The sequence below is a fragment of the Vitis riparia genome, chromosome 5, assembly GCF_004353265.1.
Source record: "Vitis riparia cultivar Riparia Gloire de Montpellier isolate 1030 chromosome 5, EGFV_Vit.rip_1.0, whole genome shotgun sequence".
Lineage (NCBI taxonomy): Eukaryota > Viridiplantae > Streptophyta > Magnoliopsida > Vitales > Vitaceae > Vitis > Vitis riparia.
In genome coordinates this window covers 22,907,009-22,929,537 of record NC_048435.1, presented here as the reverse complement: position 1 = coordinate 22,929,537, position 22,529 = coordinate 22,907,009, and the positions used below count along the sequence as shown (strand labels likewise).

General features: G+C 37.3%; 1 protein-coding gene across 5 annotated transcripts; it reads right to left on the bottom strand.

The window, feature by feature from the left end:
* Window positions 1–14: 14 nt before the first annotated feature.
* Window positions 15–22,266, bottom strand: LOC117914312 (small G protein signaling modulator 1). Of its 5 annotated transcripts, none has more exons than XM_034829596.1 (12): window positions 22,157–22,266; window positions 21,276–21,443; window positions 17,871–17,969; window positions 16,494–16,597; window positions 5,137–5,945; window positions 4,896–5,018; window positions 4,679–4,767; window positions 4,390–4,575; window positions 3,371–3,766; window positions 2,232–2,315; window positions 1,539–1,790; window positions 15–239 (listed from the first exon to the last, which is right to left on the bottom strand). In XM_034829596.1, exons 2-11 carry the CDS (start codon window positions 21,408–21,410, stop codon window positions 1,749–1,751), a joined length of 2,067 nt encoding a protein of 688 aa, XP_034685487.1. In that variant the 5' UTR covers window positions 21,411–21,443; window positions 22,157–22,266; the 3' UTR covers window positions 15–239; window positions 1,539–1,748. The 5 variants fall into 5 exon arrangements, with proteins under 5 accessions (XP_034685487.1, XP_034685486.1, XP_034685485.1 ...); XM_034829595.1 differs by having other exon boundaries at window positions 4,390–4,590; window positions 21,288–21,443; XM_034829594.1 differs by having other exon boundaries at window positions 15–244; window positions 4,390–4,590; window positions 22,157–22,265.
* Between the last annotated feature and the right edge of the window lie 263 nt (window positions 22,267–22,529).

Here is a 22,529-nt window from a genome sequence, read left to right as displayed (position 1 = left end):
ATACGATGAAGTTCTGGTAACTGTTCAATAACTTTGATATTGAGATTTGAGAGTACTTTAAAGTCCATATACAAAAGGGGGGAAAATGCCAAAACTGTTGATGCATAAGTAGCTCTCCAAATATAACATATGACATGGTAACAAAAGAGAAAAATCGTGTTTGGCTAACCTGCAAGAGATTTCCATCATTGCTCCGTAATAAACTGAATCGAACTTCTTTTCACCTCTCAGTCCTATTGCTGGCCTCAAGGAAAAAAAGGCCCAAAAAAAAAAAAAAAAACCACTGTGAGCTACAGCTTCACTTCAAATTGGCATGAAAAACAAAATGGACTCCTTAAAATTGTCAGGAAATACAATGAAAATGAATTCATTTCCACATGATTTTCGAGCACCATATAAGTAAAGCACAGACAGAGAAGCTAGTTTACAATTCCAAACCCTTATAACAAAGGTAATCTCTAAATACAGAATTGCATTTATTAATAATAAAGTATCCAATGCCAATCTGCAGAGAATGAGAGCAAAATAAAATCAATTTGAAATCCTCTCAAGAATGCTTCACCATTTGAGGAACAAAACAAATGTAACATGAGATTAGAGAAAACGAACAAGGAGTTCATCTGTTTCAAACAAATTCAAGATTATTTGGTGTTTTGAAATTTAACATGGTTTGCATGTTTAACATGGGCTTATCCCCCCAAAAAGTTTTCCCTTTGATTTATAAAGAAACTATAAAAGCAGACACATTCCTTTTTTTGTATATTAAAACAAATTTTTTGACCAAATATTAAGTGAGGATTTTAAGTATTCATGCAATGTTTTATTTAGAAGCCTATCAAACAAAGGGCAGGAGAGAACTATGAACCTAGATCAGCAGTTAATTGTTCAGATTGGGAGTATCATTTTTGAGTTGGTAGATATAATTGTATAAACCAAAACCAATTTACAAAAGAAAAAAAAAATTATAAAACTAAGAATAATAATAATAATAATGTTTACATCATATTTCATCTATCCTAATTATTTACTCCGGCATGTAGTATCATAATACACTTCCATCATAATTATTTTTCTTCCAATCGATTACAGAATATTATTTGAGCCTTTTAATCAAGACATCTCTTCTTATGTACCTCTCATTGAACTGGCATATCCCAGTAGTGGCCCGTGAACGGGTGCACTTTGACTGATAAGTGCTTTGGGTTTGAAAACAATCTAAAACCATTGCCCAACACGAGAGTCTAGACATGATCATCAAGGTGGTTCAAGTCACTGGTCTGTTCAATATAAAACTCTGTCCAGTTGCACTGGTTTTACCGGCAACATGTAGACATGTGCAGTTACTTTGATGTCATACAATTTTTTTTTTAAAATCATGTTTTATCAGTTCATTTGATATTTACAATGCACTGAAACAATCAACCCAAAACACTTCCAGTTCAGCCAAATAGCAAGATGGTTCAACGTATTCGTATATTCTCTCACACTAAGTTATAACATTGTGATGTGGTACCGAAAGCAAAATTAGATAGTAATACCTTGCAGCAGAGGTGAATGAGATATAGAAGGTACGAACGACTGGATGAATCTTCCAAGGGCCAAAGTGCAACTGTTACTTCTTCAACATAAAAGGATTATATAACAAAACTTCTGCCATACTCAAACTTTGGAATCTCATTTTATTCACACAAGCACAGGGAGCCATGGCTGAGCTTTTGTTGTGGAAGTATACAGGAAATTGAGAAACCCTAATCACCATTGTGAGCTCCTGGGCTTTTGTTCTTGATTAGCTGGTTCAAACAAGACATAAGTTTCAAAAGATTATCTACAAAAGGAGATATAAAAAGGTGATGGGCACTACATGTGGTGGTGCCTGACCAAAGAAATGTCACTTTGCTCAATCCTTATCACCAATGCAGAGAGAAAACAACAAATGGGACTTTTTAAGAATCATAGTCTGAAGATTCAAGCACCACCAGTGTAGTAAAAATTGCATCACAATGAAAATGTGGGAAGCCAAAGTGCAGAGATTCTTAAAAGCAGGTCAACAAAAATGGGATATGAAAATTAAAAGAAAAAAAATTCATATACAAAATGCATATACATACATACATGTATGTATGTGCGTATATACACATACATATATGTATGTGTGTATGAGTGTGTGTGTGTGGAGATAGATAGATAGATATAATTTAGTAGGAGTAAAAGTGACTAAATATGCATCAAACCTTGTAGAAGTATTTCTTCCGAAGTTTGATAGCTGTGTGTATGCATCTTTTGACACGGATCTTGAGCATATTATCATTGAATATCTGCAAAATGTTGGATATAACTCACAACTTGAAAAAGATTCCATATGAAGAGTAAGCCAATTGCATACAAGACAGCAAGAACAACAAGGAGAGAGAGAGAGAGAGAGAGAGAGAAACCCTAAGAAGTAGGATATTCATTTTCAAGCTACGAAAGTTGTTGCAGATGTGGGACCAACAGGAAGAGACTAGATAAACATGAACCTTGAACAGGGACAAGAGCATTTAAAACTCAAATGAATCAAAGCATGAAGGAGAAAGTGAATTACTCTTGGACATAATAAATACAGATACACACAATTTATGCATAAATCTTTAAGAAAATGGACTTGGACACTTCTTTATGAGTTAGTAGGTCAAAGTTTGCACATCGAGCACATCCTACCCATCTGTTAGTTTATTACTGAGCATGAAATCATCCGCAATTTATGTTCCACTAGGTAATTGATCATATAGTAGGACGAGTTTATTTTTGTAAATACATGTTTAGAACAATGTATTCTATTTATTAAATAATGTGACAATATGTGTTATTAGACAACCAATTTTCCTAAAAGTTTAAGCTTGTAAGATTTGAGACCACAGTGGATATCATATACTCTAACACCCTCTCTCATGTGCAGCTCAATTCCCACACATGAAGAGACACACAAGCCTGTAGACAAAACAACCATGATCAGCCTCTTCTGGGCTTACTAAATAAATTGGGGACATAAACACACAATACTAAGGTTTGAACACATGACCTGCCACCAAACGAAGTTCTAATACCATGTTAGATAATCGATTTTCCAAAAAGCTTAAACTTGTAGAATATGGGCCCATAATGTGTATCAGGCACTCTAAAGTATACAAAGTAAGAAATCTCTTGTCAACAACCAATTCAGATCAGCCGACTAAAATATTTTCTAAGCCAGCCAATTGTCACAAACCGACTAGCCTGTGACACAATGCTTAGTAAATGACAAACATGGGAAGGGATGAATTACGAAAGTTTATTTGCATATACTAAATAGAAGGAAGAGTATAGAACTAAAAACTCACTATAGAGCACCTACCTTTATGAGATCATCAATTGAACGGGTTTCTCTAATAATTTTGTGACGGTTCATGATGAGAATTGCTGCTACACAAAAAACAGGTAAGTCATATTCCCCACTCCTTGTTGAGTCCACAGTGCAAATTTGCATGTTATCATTCTTTGACCATAAATTCCCTGTCAAGCCACAGAAGGGAGAATTTGATGCTGATTTCATTCCAACTTCATCTGAATCGGAGTGTTCTATATTTCCATGTTTTGATTGCAAGCCACCCTTTGAACCACCATCACCATTCTCTATGCTCTCTTCTCCTGATTCTGCACCAGAATCTCTTGGAAGCTGTACCTCCAATGGTTCCAGGCAGTTCTCAAATTTGAAAGCCACAGATTCATCAAAATCAGCAGCCCACATCATCTGCAATGACGATAATATAAAAATTTAAAGTTTTGTAAAATAGAAGTTGTGCAACATGGCATTAGAGCTCTTTTCATGGAGAATTTAAAAGGTAACATCAAGTTATAATTTATTTGGAGACCCCTTAGCATAAAAAATTCTCATGATATTGGCAACTTCATAGCCCTAATGCTTCTTCAAAGAAACCATGCTTGCTTCTAGCAATTTGTCTCTCAGACCACAACCCACTCAAAGTCAACTACACAAGGTAAAAAAAAAAAAACAAAAGAAATGGAATCAAGTAGATATTTATCCCAACCCCAATATCTAATATCAATTACAATGTGTTTTCCCCTCCACTAATGCCAAATTGATAATTGTATATGTCTGCATTCTTCCATCAAAGTGGAGGGACATCTTCATGTTCACTATACCAAGACTATGATCCAAACGTTAGTTGCACTTTTCAACTCTACCACATTGAAAGCTACTCAGCTGTTTGTACCAATCTAATAAATGTTTGGATCCGTAAAAACAGTCCAAGAATTTCATAAGAGTGTTTCTTAAATATTTTATAGTGTTACATATCTATATGTACTGTGTTTTACTAATATCTGATTATAAAGATGACTAAGAGTACAAACCTCCCACATACAAAGAGCATCACTGAAAGACAATTCACGGCGGAAAAGAACCAGCAGCATTCGGAAGGCAAAATGAAGGCTTTCTGCACCTACACGTGACAAGTGTCCAAACATTTCCCTGTCAGTGAGTTCCAAAATATGCCATAATGCTTGCAACTGCTTCATCACTCCAGTTGGACCTTCCATCTGAAAATTTTCACGCTGGAGAAGTGTGAAATATATATATATACATTAGTGAAAGAAAAAAAATATATGTTTTTCCAAACATATTAGCCAAATTTAGAAATACCATTCTTCTCAGAAGCATCTCAAAGCACCAAAATGCATCAGCATTGTCCTCAAATAGAACGACAAAAGGAGACAGCAAGTCGCTCATACCTAAGAGAAGATTCCAAATTATAAGTCATTGTAGCTGATATTACAAAATTAACCAGCTATGGATTTCCATGAAGAAAATAATCATTGTACAACTGGAAAAGGTTCAACCAAAAAGACAAAGGAACAACCTTGGCAGTATCCTGTTGCGGGATCAACCCATGCATAAACAGCAAGAATGTCTGACATCCTCGCTAAATTTTTTGTATCCTCATAAAATTCAAGATGACTATCTGTTCTTACCACATCAACAACTGAAAGGAAACAGGACTGTCAGCTCAAAAGAGTAGCTTAAGTAGGTAATCCCATTATGGCATAAGCAAGATCCGCTAGGTTTTATTGTAATAAAATACCCATGGGAAACTGATTTACCTATACGGTGCAGTGTCCAAAGCCATTCTGACACTCTGTCTTCACTAACGGCCTCTCCTTGAGATGTAGTTGCATTTAACTTCGGTGTTTCAGGTACATCGGATATTCTGAGTCTGTTTACCATTTCCCTTTTGTACCCTGGATCCTTGGACCGCATTACTGGTTCATTGGCATCAGAATGAACCATTTCAATTTCAGCGTTGATATGATGTGAGATATTGTTAGATGGTGAACCATTTGATTCCATAATTAAATCTACATTGTTATTAATTTGGAAACTGTGCATACTGTCATCTTCAAATCTCAATTTATGTTGTGTAGATGGTCTATCATCGAACATCCCAAATTCTTTCTTTTCATCTGCACTCTTCTCAAATAAATCTATGACAGGTATTGCTGGAAAGTCAAAATAAGTTCCAGTTACATATTGTGATCCATGCTCTTCACTCCCTGGTTTTGGGGAATTGCAGTTGTATGGACCAGAAGTAGGTATAAGATAAGAAGAGTCATATGCTGCACTATCTGTGCTTGCCCTCACACTGACAAGGTCAACAGAATCACTAGAGCTTTCCCTTTGGCATGCAAATGACATATCTGTACAATTATTATTCCAATCATAGTAATTGTCTAATTTGTTAGTATTATCACTGGAAGCCTGTTCACTTTTCACTTCAGCTTCCCTTCTCTTATCATCTTTGGAAAATGTCCTCATATCCATAACTTTGGATCCCACCACATAGGCAAGTGAGCCAGTGCCTACGCTTGAATGCATCATTTGGCATTGCTTGAGTAGGTCCTCATAGCGTTCCCTGCATGAAGGTTCCAGAAAGCTGTTTAAAATTATAAATACAAGAAATTATAAGCAAAGGGCTGATGAATTTTGAAACTAAGAGGACATCCTTCACTTCAATAAGCAACCAAGATACTTCTCCTTAAAAATCTTAGAAGTCAGTGGAAATTTTTTTTTATGAGAAACAACACTGTTATAAATCATGTTTGAAATCAAAAGGTACAAAAGAAGGATGAGGAATCCACCTAAAGAAAAACTAAACAAAAGGTATGTAGTAACCTCCAAAGTACGAAGTAAACGCAAACAACTCTGAATAATCACCACCCATATGGGAAATTACAAATAACAAACATTACTTGCTAACCTACTCCTTTGGGACTGCAAACCAAAATCCAATCAAGTTGAACCACATTAAGGGGAATGCCCTTAAAAGTTATGGTACAAGAGGCTCAAAAGTTGTGGTACAAACCAGAATCCAATCAAGAAGTTGATGAAATTCCAAGCTCATACATTGACAATTTGTTTCATAACAGATTTGTGCTATCATAAACCACTTTGGGAAGGCTCTACTCAAAGAATATGAAGCTTTAGACTCCCTAACTATGTCTTTGGCAAAGTTCATACATTGATAATGGGAAGGTCAAGCCAAATTCCAAAAATCTAGTAGTAAATTTCTGTGATGATATTCTATGTTGATTGCTGATGTTCCTCAAGTAACTTGCACCTTATTTAACTGATCTGTGAAAAGGATTTTCTTTGCAGGAATAGAAATAACATTAATAGAAAGTGAATTGATATGTGGTTAAGCAAACAATTCACACAATGGAGAGGAAGACGTTGAAGGTCTTGGTTGAGAGGAAGACCTTCTTGATTAGGTTGGAAGGCGAGCAAGGAGGCGAATGGTGTTCGATGACAGAGATAAGTAGAGGCTTTGTTTTTGCATTCGGTTTTGAAAAGGAAGCAGTTGGGTGGTTGGTTGAATACTTGACAAAAGCCTTAGCATTGAAGAGTCATATGGGTTTCAACAAAAAATTCAGGGGAAAATGCAGGTTCATCTGATGGAAGTTGGCTTCAACAACCATGGAAGGTTCATAAGGATCTCGGAGTTTGCTACCAATAAAAAACCTTCCGTTCTGATCATTCCTGAGGGCGACAAGGGCAGAGGTTGGGAGAATATCAAAAAAGCGCTATCTTCAATGTTGGTGGTCCCCTATCCGAATGCAGTAGAAAAAGGAAGGAATATAAGAGGGGAAAGTTGGCCTCACAATAACGCGGGCTCGATGCACAGATCCTATGCGAAGGCAATTAGTGATGAAGGACCAAGAGGAGGTGGTCTAGTTCCAGTTGGGAGGTGGGTGCGAGCTGTGGTATGTGAAAGCAAGTTTGACAGGGAGAATTGGGCTGAGGTTGGAAAATCGGTGGCGAGAAGCTTAGGGAAGAAAGGCGTTGTAACAATTGTACCCATTTCAGCTGGAAATGGTGTATTTTTCGTTGAAACAATCAAGGAAGCTATATTTCTCCATGATTTGAGGAATTTAAGGGTTGGGGAAAGGAACATCATCCAGTTGCGAAGATGGTTCCCGAAGGAAAATGCAGAATTAGATGGGAAGTTTAGAGAAGGCTGGATCGAATTACGGGGGCTGCCATTTCACCTATGGTCGGAGGTACACCTAAAGAAGATTGTGGAGCAATGGGGGATGGTAAATGAAATTGATTGGCAAACGTTGAAGCTGTTCGATCTCAGCAGGGCGAGGTTAAAGATCGCAATGAAGGATAGGGCAATCCTTCCAGCTCTGTTAGAGGTGACTGATGGGGATTGGGTGTTTACAGTCGTCGTCGTAGTGGTTAGAGATGAAGAAAGACGGAAAGGTAGCAAAAAGGGTGAGTAGACTCAAGTGGCTGTCACTTCTCACTCGGGGACAGGTGGAGGAAGACGAGGGGAGAGTGGCAGATCAACGGCGGGGGGAAGATACCGTGTCGGGGAAGATAGTAGACAAAGGAAGGAGGGAAAAAGGGGTAAGGTTGTGCTTACCTCAGCCGGCAAACGTGGCAAGGGCTGTCAGCTCCCGTCGCAGTCTCATTTGAATTCAAATAAGTCAACAGATGGGCTGGACAGGACTGAAGAAGCAAGAGGAGATTGGGCCGGAGAAGACGAGGCAATCGATGATGTGGGTTGTCGGGCCTGTGAGAAGAAGGCCCAGTCGCTGGCAAAGCCTGGTCCAAGAGCAGCTATAATGGGCTGCAAGCTTAAAGGCCCACTGGGGTCGGGCCTAAGCCCAAAAGAGTTTACCCCAGTTGAGACTGTGGCGTCGTTACGCAAGGAAGAAGACTCATCTTCTGCAAACGTAAAGGGGAAAACAGCTCTTGGACTCCTCGAGGTTCAGTCGAGCAGGTTAGCGAAGAAGAAGGTGTTGTACGGTTCAAGGAAGTTGTGGTCAACCTTCTTTCCCCCAAGCTCAGAGCACCGACAGGGAATCCGGTGTAGCAGCGAGCCCATTTCGCGCGGAAAGATCAAGGTGGACAGCGAAGAAGACCCAAAGGCAGAGGCTTCAGGTGCCGAATCTCAGGCGAATAGAGGATTAAGTGCAAGCCCTCTCTTTTCTCGTTGATTTCCAAGGCTTTGCAAGAAGAATTTAGGGGAAAGGGCTTCGTCGCCGAGAAAGGAAGCAGACCTGAACAATTTTTCATCCGATGAAGATATGGAAGGATTTTTGGGCCGAGTGGGGTCTGATCCTCATGGCTCAGCAGTCATGGTTATGCCTTCTTCGCCAGAAACCAGAGGTAAAGGGCCTAGCTTGTTGGGGAATTGTGGTTCGATGGTTGCGGAAAATCTGAAGGTAACGCCTTCACTTTATCAGTCTACCCAGCCATATATACCCCATTCTAGTGGCTTCACTAATTCCCTCATGAATCCTTCCGTCCCCATTCTGAGTCATTCTACCCCCATGCTTCCCGGTTCAGTTTCTCAATCTCTGGTTCCTATGGAAAATCGAGTAAATTCTGAATTTTTTTTCAAAAAAGTCAACGATGCTTTTGAAGGTCAAATTCCTGTTGATATCCCTAATTTAGAAATGGAGGTGATCCAGTCTGCTTGTCCTTACCAGATGTTCAAGAGTGTCAACCCTCTCTCAGCTAATCTAAGATCGCCTATCAAGGAATCCAATAAGGTTGCAGTTAACCTGGGAGGTATTGCGGGCTCTCCTTCGGGCGAGTTCCAAATAGAAAGATTGTCCCCTAGGAAAATGGCAAAAGTACGTGAGGTTTTAAAGACTCTGGATATCAAGGTATATTCCAAGAGGAAGAGCAGATGCTCCACAGGATTGTGAGACCAATTGGATTTGGTTCGGAGATCAGGGTCAGAGAGTTTCACATGAAGATAATCAGTTGGAATACCAGGGGTTTGGGTTCAAAGAAAAAGAGAAGGGTGGTTAAGGATTTTCTGAGATCAGAAAAGCCGGATGTAGTGATGATTCAGGAAACAAAAAAGGCGGAGTGTGATAGAAGGTTCGTGGGTAGTGTTTAGACAGCCAAAAAAAAGGATTGGGCAGCCCTTCCGGCGAGTGGGGCTTCGGGTGGGATTTTGATCATCTGGGACTCTAAAAAATTGCGTAGAGAGAAGGTAGTATTAGGTTCTTTTTCGGTCTCAATCAAGTTCGCACTGGACGGATGCGAATCATTGTGGCTATCTACAGTTTATGGCCCAAACAACTCAGCTCTCAGGAAGGATTTTTGGGTGGAGCTTTCAGACATTGTTAGGCTTTCTTCTCCGCGTTGGTGTGTGGGCGGCGATTTTAATGTCATAAGGAGAAGTTCAGAAAAATTGGGAAGTTCTAAATTAACCCCAAGCATGAAGGATTTTGATGATTTCATAAGAGATTGCGAATTGATAGATTAACCTTTAAGGAGCGCATCATTTACTTGGTCAAACATGCAAGAGAATCCAGTATGCAAAATATTAGATCGTTTCCTGTACTCAAATGAGTGGAAACAAGTATTTCCTCAAAGTCTTCAAGGAGTACTACCAAGATGGACATCGGATCATTGGCCGATTGTCTTGGAAACCAATCCGTTCAAGTGGGAACCAACGCCATTCAGGTTTGAGAATATGTGGTTGCAACATCCTAGTTTTAAGGAGAGTTTTGGAAGTTGGTGGAGAGAGTTTCAAGGAAATGGATGGAAATGGCACAAGTTCGTGAGGAAATTACAATTCGTTAAAGCCAAATTGAAATAGTGGAATAAGGCTTCTTTTGGAGAGCTAAGTAAAAGGAAAAAAGATATCTTATCTAATTTAGCTAACTTTGATTCCTTGGAGCAAGAAGGGGGTCTATCCCATGAACTTTTAGTCCAGAGAGCTTTAAGAAAAGGGGAGCTAGAGGAGTTGATTTTGAGGGAAGAAATACACTGGAGACAAAAAGCTAGGGTGAAATGGGTAAAAGAAGGGGATTGTAACTCAAAATTTTTTCATAAGGTGCCCAATGGCAGGCGAAATAGGAAATTTATCAAGGAGTTAGAGAATGAAAGTGGCTTAATGTTGAATAATTCAGAGAGCATAAAAGAGGAGATATTAAGGTATTTCGAAAAGCTCTACGCGAGTCCTTCTGGAGAACCTTGGAGAGTGGAAGGCTTAGATTGGTCCCCTATTTCTGGTGAGAGTGTGTCTAGGTTGGAATCCCCCTTTACTGAAGATTTATAAGGCCATTTTTCAAATGGATAGGGATAAGGCTCCGGGGCCGGATGGCTTTACCATTGCAGTGTTTCAAGATTGTTGGGAAGTGATAAAGGAGGATCTAGTGAGAGTGTTTGCAAAATTTCATAGGAGCGGAATTATCAATCAAAGCACCAACGCTTCCTTTATAGTTCTGTTACCTAAAAAAAGCATGTTAAGGAGAATCTCAGACTTTAGACCTATTAGCTTGATCACTAGTCTTTACAAGATAATAGCCAAAGTGTTAGTAAGGCGTCTAAGAGGGGTACTTCACGAGACCATCCATTCTACTCAAGGAGCCTTCGTTCAAGGGAGACAAATTTTGGATGCAGTTCTCATAGCCAATGAGATAGTAGATGAGAAAAGAAGATCAAGGGAGGAAGGAGTTGTATTCAAATTTGACTTTGAAAAGGCCTATGACCACGTGAGTTGGGATTTTTTGGATCATGTGTTGGAGATGAAAAGGTTTAGTCTTAGATGGAGGAAATGGACGAGAGGTTGCTTGTCCTCGGTTTCTTTTGCAGTTCTAGTGAACGGTAATGCGAAAGGGTGGGTTAAGGCATCTAGAGGTTTAAGACAAGGCGACCCTTTATCACCATTTTTGTTCACTATAGTGGCAGATGTATTGAGTAGGATGTTATTGAAAGCTGAGGAGAGAAACATCTTGGAGGGTTTCAGGGTGGGTAGGAACAGAACAAGGGTATCCCATTTACAATTTGCAGATGATACCATTTTCTTTTCCAGTACTCGAGAAGAGGATATGATGACCCTTAAAAATGTTCTGCTAGTGTTTGGGCATATTTCCGGTTTGAAAGTTAATCTTGACAAAAGCAATATCTATGGCATTAATCTTGAACAGAATCACCTTTCTAGGTTGGCCGAGATGCTTGACTGCAAGGCTTCTGGGTGGCCTATACTTTACCTGGGTCTTCCTCTGGGAGGGAATCCTAAGGCGTGTGGTTTTTGGGATCCTGTGATTGAGAGGATATCAAGGAGATTAGATGGGTGGCAGAAGGCGTATTTATCTTTTGGAGGCAGGATAACCCTCATTCAATCTTGTCTCACCCATATGCCATGTTACTTTCTCTTTTAAGATTCTCGCCTCAATGGCAGCAAAAATTGAGAGAATGCAAAGAGATTTTTTATGGTCAGGCATAGGGGAAGGCAAAAGAGACCATTTGGTTAATTGGGAGGTAGTGTGTAAGCCGAAATCGAGAGGGGGATTAGGTTTTGGAAAGATTTCTGTAAGGAATGTCGCTCTTTTAGGGAAGTGGTTGTGGAAATATCCTAGGGAGGGTTCAGCTCTGTGGCATCAGGTTATCTTAAGCATTTATAGATCACACTCCAATGGCTGGGATGTCAACAATATAGTTAGATGGTCTCATCGTTGTCCTTGGAAGGCCATTGCACTAGTCTTCCAAGAGTTTTCCAAGTTTACTCGATTTGTGGTAGGTGACGGGGATAGAATTCGGTTCTGGGATGACTTGTGGTGGGGGGATTAACCTTTGGGAGTCCAATATCCAAGATTACTTAACGTAGTCACGGATAAAAAAGCTCCTATTTCATCAATTCTTGGATATACCCGCCATTTCTCTTAGAATTTCAACTTTTGTCGAAATCTTTCTGATTCTGAGATAGAAGATTTAGAAGGCCTTATCCGGTCTCTTGATCGTCTACACATATCACCTTCGGTTCCACATAAGAGATCCTGGTCCTTATCTCCTCAGGTCTTTTCACAGTCAAATCTTTCTTTCTGGCCTTATCCCAATATTCTGAGTCGCCTCCAGTTTTCCCTACCAAGTTTGTCTGGAATTCTCAAGTCCCCTTCAAAGTCAAGTCCTTTGTCTGGTTGATGGCTCACAAGAAGGTTAATACTAATGACTTGCTACAATTGAGAAGACCCCACAAAGCACTTAGTCCCGACATATGTAAGTTGTGCATGAAACATGGAGAAACAGTAGATCACCTTTTCCTCCATTGTTCTTTGACGATGAGGTTGTGACACAGATTATTTCAATTAGCAAAGACGGATTGGGTTTCCCCAAGGAGCATCTCTGACATGTTATCTACTAATTTTAATGGTTTTGGATCTTCTAAGAGAGGGATTGTTTTATGGCAAGACGCATGCATCGCGTTAATGTGGGTGGTGTGGCGGGAAAGAAATGCAAGGATTTTTTAGGATAAAGCAAGGAATTCAGAGTATCTTTTGGATTCTATTCGTTTTCTTGTTTCTCTTTGGGCTTTTTGTTCTAAGGTTTTTAAGGGGATACCTCTTAACGTGTTACAACTTGATTGGTTAGCGGGGTGTAACTAGAGTGTTTGCTTATTCTCTCTTTGTATTTTCTTATATTTGATTACTTGTAGTCTTGTTTCTCTTTGGTGGGAGGATTCCTCATCCTTCTATTTGTACCTTCTTTTTATCAATATATTCCTTTGTCGTTTCCTATCAAAAAAAAAAAAAGTGAATTGATGAAAAGAATCTTGATGAGAATAATGGACCAAAATAAGGACAACCTTCATAGGACTAGCAGAAATCCATGTCTTTGTTTTGATGGAGGTAGTCTCTGAGTCGTGACTCAGCTTGTACATGTCCATGTTAGCAAATAGGTTGAGATCCCTATAAATCAAATATGTAGATGGATATATCGAGGTCCATGCAGTTATTAACAAAAAATATTGAATTTTTTTTAACATTTCCAATAGATAAACATTAGAAAACGAATCATATTACTATTACACATTTTTTAACAGTAAATAGAAGATATATTAGATAGGTGACAATCAAGGAGTATATAAAGCATATTCGAGAGGAAAGACACACAAAAATAATAATAAGAAGAAGAAGAAGAAGAAAGAAAGAAACCAATACAGCCTAACCCCAATAGAATTTATACAGGGAAGATCCCCATCACCCCAACAACTACTTGACCATGAAAATAGATATTTCAGAAAATGGTCCTTGATTCCAAATTCTGATTGCTCCAAGCCAAGAAAGACCACCTCCTATCACATTCTTCTAAAATGCTCCAAAACATAGAGGGGCTGACCACCAAGCCCTCTTTTGGCCCTTACCTACAAAGCTACCTTTTCACCAATGCAATGTGCTCTTCACTAAAAGCAGTGGCACCCAAAGACCCCAAACAAAGAGAATAGCAAAGGCCACAAGCATTAAGACTATTGTACAATAAAGTAGAATATGGCAGGGAGATTCCTTCCTTTGCCTCCGTCAGCTTACACAATGGGCACCAATTTACTAAAGCCCACTCCCAAGTCCCACCTTATAAGCTGAGCAGTTGTAATATCTTCCTCTCCAACTGCTTCCCAAGGAAAGAAGCCAACTTTAGAAGGGGCCCAAAAATCCGACACCTCCTTAGCTGGAAATGGATAAAAAACTTACTGAGTTTAGAGCTTTAACATAGGACTTCACAAAGAAACAACCAGTCCTGGAAGGCAGCCATACCAACCTATCAAAATAACCAACCAGAAGAGAAACAGTTTGAATAATCTAAACAAAAAACCCAACTAATGCAACCACCTAAATCAGGGAAACTCTTCCAAAATCTTAAATTCCAATGACCCTCTCCCTAAGCTCAGCTGTCTTAGCATTCTTATGAGTAGCTAGGACAAATAAATCTGCAAAGCCATCTTTTGGTGAAAACACTTCACACCAGGCATCATGCCAAAACTTTGTCTCAAAGCCATCACCCATCAATACATATATATATTTATATATATATATTATATATAAATAATAATAATATATATATATATATATATTATATATATATTATGAGTAAAGCAAGAGTATATTATAAACAAAAAGTGTCAACACCCCAAAGTACACAAGAAGTATACAACAAATGCTTAAAAGCGCTAAAAAAAAAAGAGGGACCGCTAAAAAACTATGCCCCCCTCAAGAGGAACCTGACCAGTCCACAAAATCTACTACTAAAGAAGGACCAGAGTCTAAATACAACCTAGACCAAGCCTAAAGATTACAAAGGAAAGAATTTTGTTTTAGTCCTTGAATGGACTGTTCCTCAATATGTCATCACCCATCAATATGCACATTCCTAAATGGAAAGCAGACTGCTCTCTTCTAATTATTTTCCAAACAACCCAAAAGACCCCCTCATCTCCCTTGAGCACCATTACTCTCTATCCCTTCCCCAAATTTTCCCCACTATAACCTTCATCCACAAGCTTTATTGCTTAACAGCAAATCTCAACAACCACTCACTTTTTAAAAATATTTTTAAATCCCTCTTTGCAATATTGCTTAAGATAAATTATCAAAACAACAAGCAAGAAAGTATAAAAAAAGTAAAATATAAAAATATAAAAATAAAATAAAAAAGAGAGAGAGAAGAAAGGAAGTCGCATTTAGAAAAGAAGAGAAATAACATAAATGCTGATATCAAATGGAAGAGACACTACAAAGATTGATGCATAATAAAAATCAACCAAACTCTTGTAATTAGTAAATTGATACATATCGTGGCCCATTTCCTAACAATTTAAGTTTTTGGATAACTAATAGTTTAACATGACATCATGAATGAATGAAGTATAGATCAAGACATAATCAATTTTATAGCATATAACCAATGCCAATATAGCATCTGTGTAAATATTAAAAACTACGATTTTGATGAAATAATGACATTTTAATACATAGATTCATCATAAAACCCTAAAAATAAGTCCTATAATAAAACATCATCATTCAAAATGGTCCAAGACATAACATGTCTATGACCAAAACATAGCAATAAACTATGAGAATTTACAAGCATTACATATTTGAGTAGACATGTGTCTATATGCCATGCTCAAAGTTACAGCTTCACATTCATCAACATCTTCCCCCTCCTCCAATCATATATAGGCTAAAAATCTCAAATGAGAACTAATTTTTATTCAAAACAACAAGAACAAAGAGATACAAAATAAAATTACATTCTAAGCTCCACAAAAGAGAATTTGTTTATAATGGATATGAAAAATAGAGGACAATTTCAAAAAAAATTATTATAACATTAAAGCACCTTTTAAGCATAATCTTTTGAAAAAAAGAAAAATAGGTTAAAAATAGTCAATGTGCTAGGGTGGCAATTTGTGTTGAAGGTCAACTTAAACACAATCCTTCTAATAAACATGTTAAAAAAAAACCAACTTAAACGTGACTTTTTATTAAAAAGTAGCATGACACAAACCACAGGACTTGTTTAACAATCAAATCATGTTTAATTATTAGAAACAATACAATCCATTCCATTAATCCATTTAATCTAACTAGCCATTAACCCATTTATTCTAACAACCAGTCAACTAACAAGGTTATGTCTTAATTGATTCATAATTTCAAATTGGTTATATCCGGGTTGGATTGTAATCATGTTATATTGACACCACAGACAGGTTAAATGGATTGAACCCCTCAAACTCAAACACAACCCATTTAATAAACAAGTCATGCAGGTTAACATGATAATGACATGAACAGGACTATATTCACTCCAACCTGCTAATTTTATTTCATGTTAGCAAATCGCATAAAAAAATTGTCACCTCTAAATGTGCACATATTATGCATTGAGTATAACATATACTGAATCATATACTGTAAATCACACTAACAATGTAATACATATCAATGATATATGTTCTACATAAAAAATAAATCCTTTATTGCATAATATATCGTGTGTGGTAACTCTTTTACAGATGTGGGATACCATTAAAGATGAAAATATTCAATTGATAAAGAGGATGAAAGTAATTCTATTTGCAATCAGCCAAACAAATAAAATCAGTTAAAAAATTTATCATCTGGAGAGTGGAAAATGAGGGGAGATCAACCTCCTGGCCATCCTCAGTTGCCTACGGTACTCTGTGGTGCTTCCAAGTGCATAACAACCAAGAAGAAATTCCCAAACTTCTGCCCTTATAGATGGATCCACGCCCTACCATGCAGCACAAAAGGTGAATTGCAAGGATAAGGAAAACAGGAGTTCTTAAATCTTTATGAAAGAAAACTCATTGAAGAAATTGCAATGAAAAAATGGAATTTTACAACAGATAAAACAGGATAGATATTTGACCAAACCAAACCATGTAAAGGCAGACGTATCCACAATGAAATTTAGATAGACTAGGAATTTCATCTATACATATAGAAAACTAACTATCCTATTTAATGACTTCAAGCATAGAGAGAAAATGTAGAAGACGAGCCATTTCTAGTTCCACTTACTGGCATTGGGTGAAAATATGCAATGATGCAAAAACAGCTCTTTAAAAGATCTTTTACCTCTCAAGGAGAAATAGTGGATGTCTATGTGCAGGTTTAATCACAAAGGCTTGAACCCTTCACAGATGTGGATAAATGAGTGCAAATGAACAAATAAAGAAAGATGTATTCAGACCTTGCTTAGAAGAGCCACATATTCAGAAATGGAAAACTTGGTGTTTCAATATATTTCTGATGACACAAGTAGCAAGACACACCAGAAGTTTATTTACAGTTTAAAAGTAGCTACTTGACAATATACTTGTGGTTAGGCTTTACCAGATAATTTGTGACTAAATTCTAGGAAATAAAAAATATCACCAATGCGAAATGAAAAAGAAGGGAAAACACACACACACACAACTGAAGCATGTGCATTCTGTTTTCATTTACATAAGAATACAGAATTGGGACAGAGGCAACAAATGCTTATCACCTTCACTGAATGCAGTTACAAAAACATCTTGTCATGAATGGGTACACTACCAGTTAAACAGATTGACTTTTAAACGGGTTAAGTTTCAAAAGAAATAAATAACATTATATATAACATCAAACAGAAAGCAAGGACTCCAGATTCCAGTTGTGACCAATCTTTGTGTTCCAAATATAATCAGTGCTCAAGATGGGCTGGCAGCACAAATCCAGCTAGTGATGAGAATAGTTCCTAATCGGCTGAAAGGAAAAAAGGGCCATGCCTCATATCAGGAGACATCATAACATAACATCGGAACTCCTTAAGCATATCAATTATGAATTGAGGCTTAGCTTTCAAGATTAGAAATTAAATTGCTTATCAGGAACATCCATCATGCTGTCCTAATGAAAATCATGCCCATCCTATCAAGTGGAAATGCATACCTTGACAAGATACTGAAAGACTAATGAAAAGCAATTACACCGCACAAATGGAGTTTGAGATATGTGACAAAAGTGCAGTAGCATACCCCCAAAACAATCAACTTCAGTGCTTTATGAAACCCAAAAACCCTTCCATCACTATTAAAGGTTGCCTGCCACTTGTCTGGCTTAAGCATTTTACCCACCTGCACCATTAATAATGATAGGGATTAGAAACTATGCAAGGTGTAAAAAATTATATTAATCAGCGAAGCAGAAAATCAAAATGAAAATTAACAAAAGTTTATCTCTCCATCCAAATCAATTAGAGAAGTTTCAAAGCCCTCTTGTCTTGAATTCTGGAAAGATTGAAAGTCAGTAATAATATCTAACCCAAGATATTGAAAAATATTTAAAGCAAGACTAGGGTTTTCAAGGATCCTTCTCTATACTTTCCAGAAACTTCAACAAAATAAATCCTCAGTCATCTTCACAGTTTATAGAAGCCAGAAGCAGAACCACCTTTTGACCATCTCAAAGTCCATTATAGCACTATGAGCCCAATGTAATCGTTGTTAAACTCCTTCATAGTTTCTATCCTATGCACTGTATTATCTCTATTCTGTTTTGACAGAAATGAATCTCTCCTATTTTGCTAATATTTGGCGCCTCATGTACCATACAATCATCCACACTCACCACCTCCTGATCAAGGAGAGGGAGGGAGAGAGAAAGAGAGAGAAAGGGATGACCATGCCTGGCACCAGGTTGTCATCTTCAATGATTAGTCAAGGGGGCAAAATTACCTCCTTTCAAGCTATGCAGGACTGATTGAGATTTCATGTTCATCAAGCCAGTATCCTTGGACATTCTAATTATCTGCTTTAGCAACAAAAACCAGAATAGTCTTTCACGATCCAACCCACCTCATTCCCACATATCAAAACAATGAAGAGAAATGGGGCAGATAGAAATCTTCTATGGCCCACCTTGATTTAATCTAACCAATACAGCATTTCTGTGTGCCCATTTATTAGCTCATGGCATTGACACCCCTGCAACAAATGGATGTCAGATCCCCTTAAGTTGGAATGCCTCCCTGCAATCTTCAAAATGGAACATTGACATCTTCTCCACATTCCAAGCATTGGTGGATATTGCTTCAAAGCAAGGTCTGATTTGTACAAACATATAGTGCAGTTTGAATCCCCATGTCACATCAGGATATATATTAGAAGGTAAGGTCCAACAAAAGCTTTATTGATATATAGCACTACCCTTCTGCACATGGTTTACTAAGACACTGCTCAAAGAAACACAGGAACCAACTTCTGGTCCTAGGAAGGCAATTCAGGAAGCTAACAGTAGGCCACAAGCTTTGTGCCAGTCATCTATTATGCTCAAATCTCAATAATCAGTTCTCTCTCAAATGGTTAGGGGACAGAATATAAAGCTCTGACATTGCAAAGGAGCAAGCACAGACAAAACTATTTCCTAGCAAATACCAAACGTGATTGCCATTTATAACCATACAACACATCAAAATGCTTCAGCTCCTAGGCTTCCATAACGAAAATAATGCTTGTCATCTAGAAACAGTAAACCAAATGAACCTTTTGCAAAACTTGTACAAAATATCTCCTTTATGAATTGCACTTTTCTCATCAAAGAAATAGCAGAATTATCATAACCACACTTATTAACCCACTGGTCTTTCATTTGTTAAGCTCCTTTAAGAAATTGCACTTTTCCCGTCAAGGACATTCCAAGGATGTAATGGATAACTTCACATGTGTCATAACAAGGAAAAAAACCTAATGATAACTTGATTCAAGCAACTCCTCCCCAGGTTTATTATCCCAATCGTCTTTCATTTGTTGTGCTCCATTTTATTTCTACAACTAGCAAAGGTAGATAATAAGCATCAGACACTATAGTCCAGCACATATCAAATGACTTGCACTAGAACTAGCAACAAAATGACCTTCAAAATGCATCAAAATATGGATTTCTTTGTTGTACGTCTCATTTAATAACAGATAAAAACCAAGTCCTATCAAAAACTATTGGAGGACCTCAATACACACAATATATACCTCAAGGAGAACTAAAAAGAGATAAACATCTAATCTCCTTGTAGAGGTTTTGGACCACTTCCTCAAGCCAGGAGTCAAGACTATTTGGCACATTGTTTGATTCACTTTGATTTGGACCATTTGACGAGAAAGAAATGCAATGATTTTTTTGGATAGGTAGGGGACTCTAGAAGCAGTTTGCAACTTGTTTTACTTCTCTTCTTCACTGTGGGCTTCTATCAATGAAGCATTTGTAGATATCCCTTAGAGCCTCATTTTGTTTGATTGGAACCTAGTTTATAGAACCATGAGGTTGACTAAAAACACACTTTGTGAATGACTATGACCTCCAGTGGGTTTTTTAAAGTTAAATTTTGATGGAGTCTTTAACAACCCAGGGCAATCAGGGATTGGAGGGTTTCTTAGAAATCACTGTGATCGAGTGTTAAGAGTATTCTAACCTGCAAGTCATGGTTTAGCCATTAAAACAAAAAATCTAGCCCTCTAGGAAGGGTTGTTACAGGCAAAACTCCAATTATCCAGTAGAAGGTGATTCTACTATCATCAGATCAGGGGTGATTAAGAAAGAAAGAGAACTGTGGAAGCTTGATGCGTTGTTGTGCCATATTTATTGATATTTCTTTAGAGTTAGGATCTTCTTTCTCTTAGGCTCCTTGCTTAGGCAATCACGTGAAAACTGCGTTAACAAAACATGGAGCTAGACATATGGTTTCTTTTTTAGGAGATCTTATACCTCAATGAATTGTAGCTAGCTTGGACTTTTTGAACTAGCATACGCTTATCTGCCTTTTTTATTATACTTTGTACAGAGCATTGTGTCCTTTTTGGAAGAATTTCTCATCCTTCTTTGTGCTTAATATTTTAATGCAATGCAATTGTTGTTTCTTATGTAAAAAAAAAAAAGAAACCCAGAAAATTAAGCCTCAAGTTATAAACCAGAAGTCAATTAATTCTCATGTACTTCGGTGCAAAACCCTTCATTTGTGTTTGATCCACTTGCTTGATTTGAAGTATATTCTATCTTATCTTTTGGTCCTTTGGGTATTTGATATGAACTTTCAATGTTATATATGTATATATAATAGTCATTGGAGACACCATAGTCCAATATACCCAGCACATGGACAGAATCAGTGTCTGACAAAGTATTTATCAGCATGCCTTAGTAATGCCCTCATTAACTAATTGAAAGTAGTTGGAAAAATCAGATTGCATCTCTTTTGTTAGCATTAGTTCAAGTTGCAAAGACAATTCAATAACTGATCATCCGTTTGACTAACAGTACAAATACAGTACCAACCAATTGCCACAAACATAATAATATTTTGATTTTGTATAAAAAATAACATGCTTTAATAATTAAATATTGAAGTCCATCCCATAAATAGAAAATATAACAGTTTTCCAGAGTCTTACAGTTATGACGACCTTTATCGGTGATTGATGAAGACAAGGCTCTCCAATGTCGCGAACAATAGCACTCACTTTTTGCAAATTCATTGAACTCGCCTTTCCACAACTCCATTGCTTGTCCTCTTTTTCATAAGACATCCCAGATTTCTCTTCTTCTCAACTACTCACTCCCTGCCGTCACCACCACCCAAAAAACCAAACTCAAGAGCAAAGACAAAATCCCGGAAATTCTTGAAATTTCCTTTTTCAGAACACAGAAAAACAAAACCAACTATCCACCCAAAAATTAAAGCCACAAGTGAAAATTACAATCTGGTAAGGACCCAGAAAAATCAACAAACACGAATTTTATTTACTATGATTCTGAACCAAAAAACTATGATCCCATATAAACCCCAGAAAAAATCAATGAACCTGAAACTTATTTCCTTTGATTCTGGACCAAAAAAACTATCATCCTATATAAACCCAGAAAAAAAATCACCAAAGAGAACTTTACTTGTGTTGATTCTGAAACCAAACACACACACTAGAAGCGAAAAATTCACAAACCCGCCTCATCAATAAAAACCAGAAAATTACTGTAAACACTAGTAAACCCCGTCTTTCTCTCTGCTGTGGCGATTCTAAATCAGGAAACAGATCTACTTTGCAAAAGCAAATCAGAACAACTGAATTAAACCCAAATAAAGAGGACAATTAATTACAAAAAAATTGGTTAAACCTGGAAGGAACCCAAAAAGGAATCAATCATAAATGAATGGTGAACTCACCACCATTTCATCCAACCACAAATCAACACAAACAATACACTCATAAATACTTAAATAAATAAATAAATACAAATAAATATAAAGAAATATATGTATCTGATCAAGAAATACCTGGAAATGAGGTTGGAGAGAGTGAGATCTCCGAAATTCAGAGATGGGTTTGAGAGTTTCTCCGTCGCCATTAACACGCAGAGACCGTTTTCTCTCTCTTCTTCCTCTGAATATTTCCTTTTTTAATTGAATTTTTTTCCCATTTTGTTTTTTTCATTAATTATTATTCTTATTATCATATTCACCTGATCCCCCATGTCTTTACATGAGGATTCCAACCAACCAAATCTTGCCATGTCAGCAAAAAATATATATATTTACATACAAATTTTGGATTGAAGTTTTTACAATTTTTTTGGCATATTTAAATAATAGAAATTATTTTATATAGTTGAAGAGCAATATTTTTTACTAAATTATAATCAAATAAAAA

Bases quoted from the DNA above. Each gene is read 5' to 3' on its own strand.
- LOC117914312 (XM_034829594.1), bottom strand. From the start codon at position 21,410: ATGTCTTATGAAAAAGAGGACAAGCAATGGAGTTGTGGAAAGGCGAGT. The intron at 16,598-17,870 runs GTATGCTACTGC...GCTGCATGGTAG, and splicing joins TGAAGTTGATTGTTTTGGGG to GGCGTGGATCCATCTATAAG. The intron at 5,946-16,493 runs GTTGATCTCCCC...ACCTTCATGCAG, and splicing joins CAACTGAGGATGGCCAGGAG to GGAACGCTATGAGGACCTAC.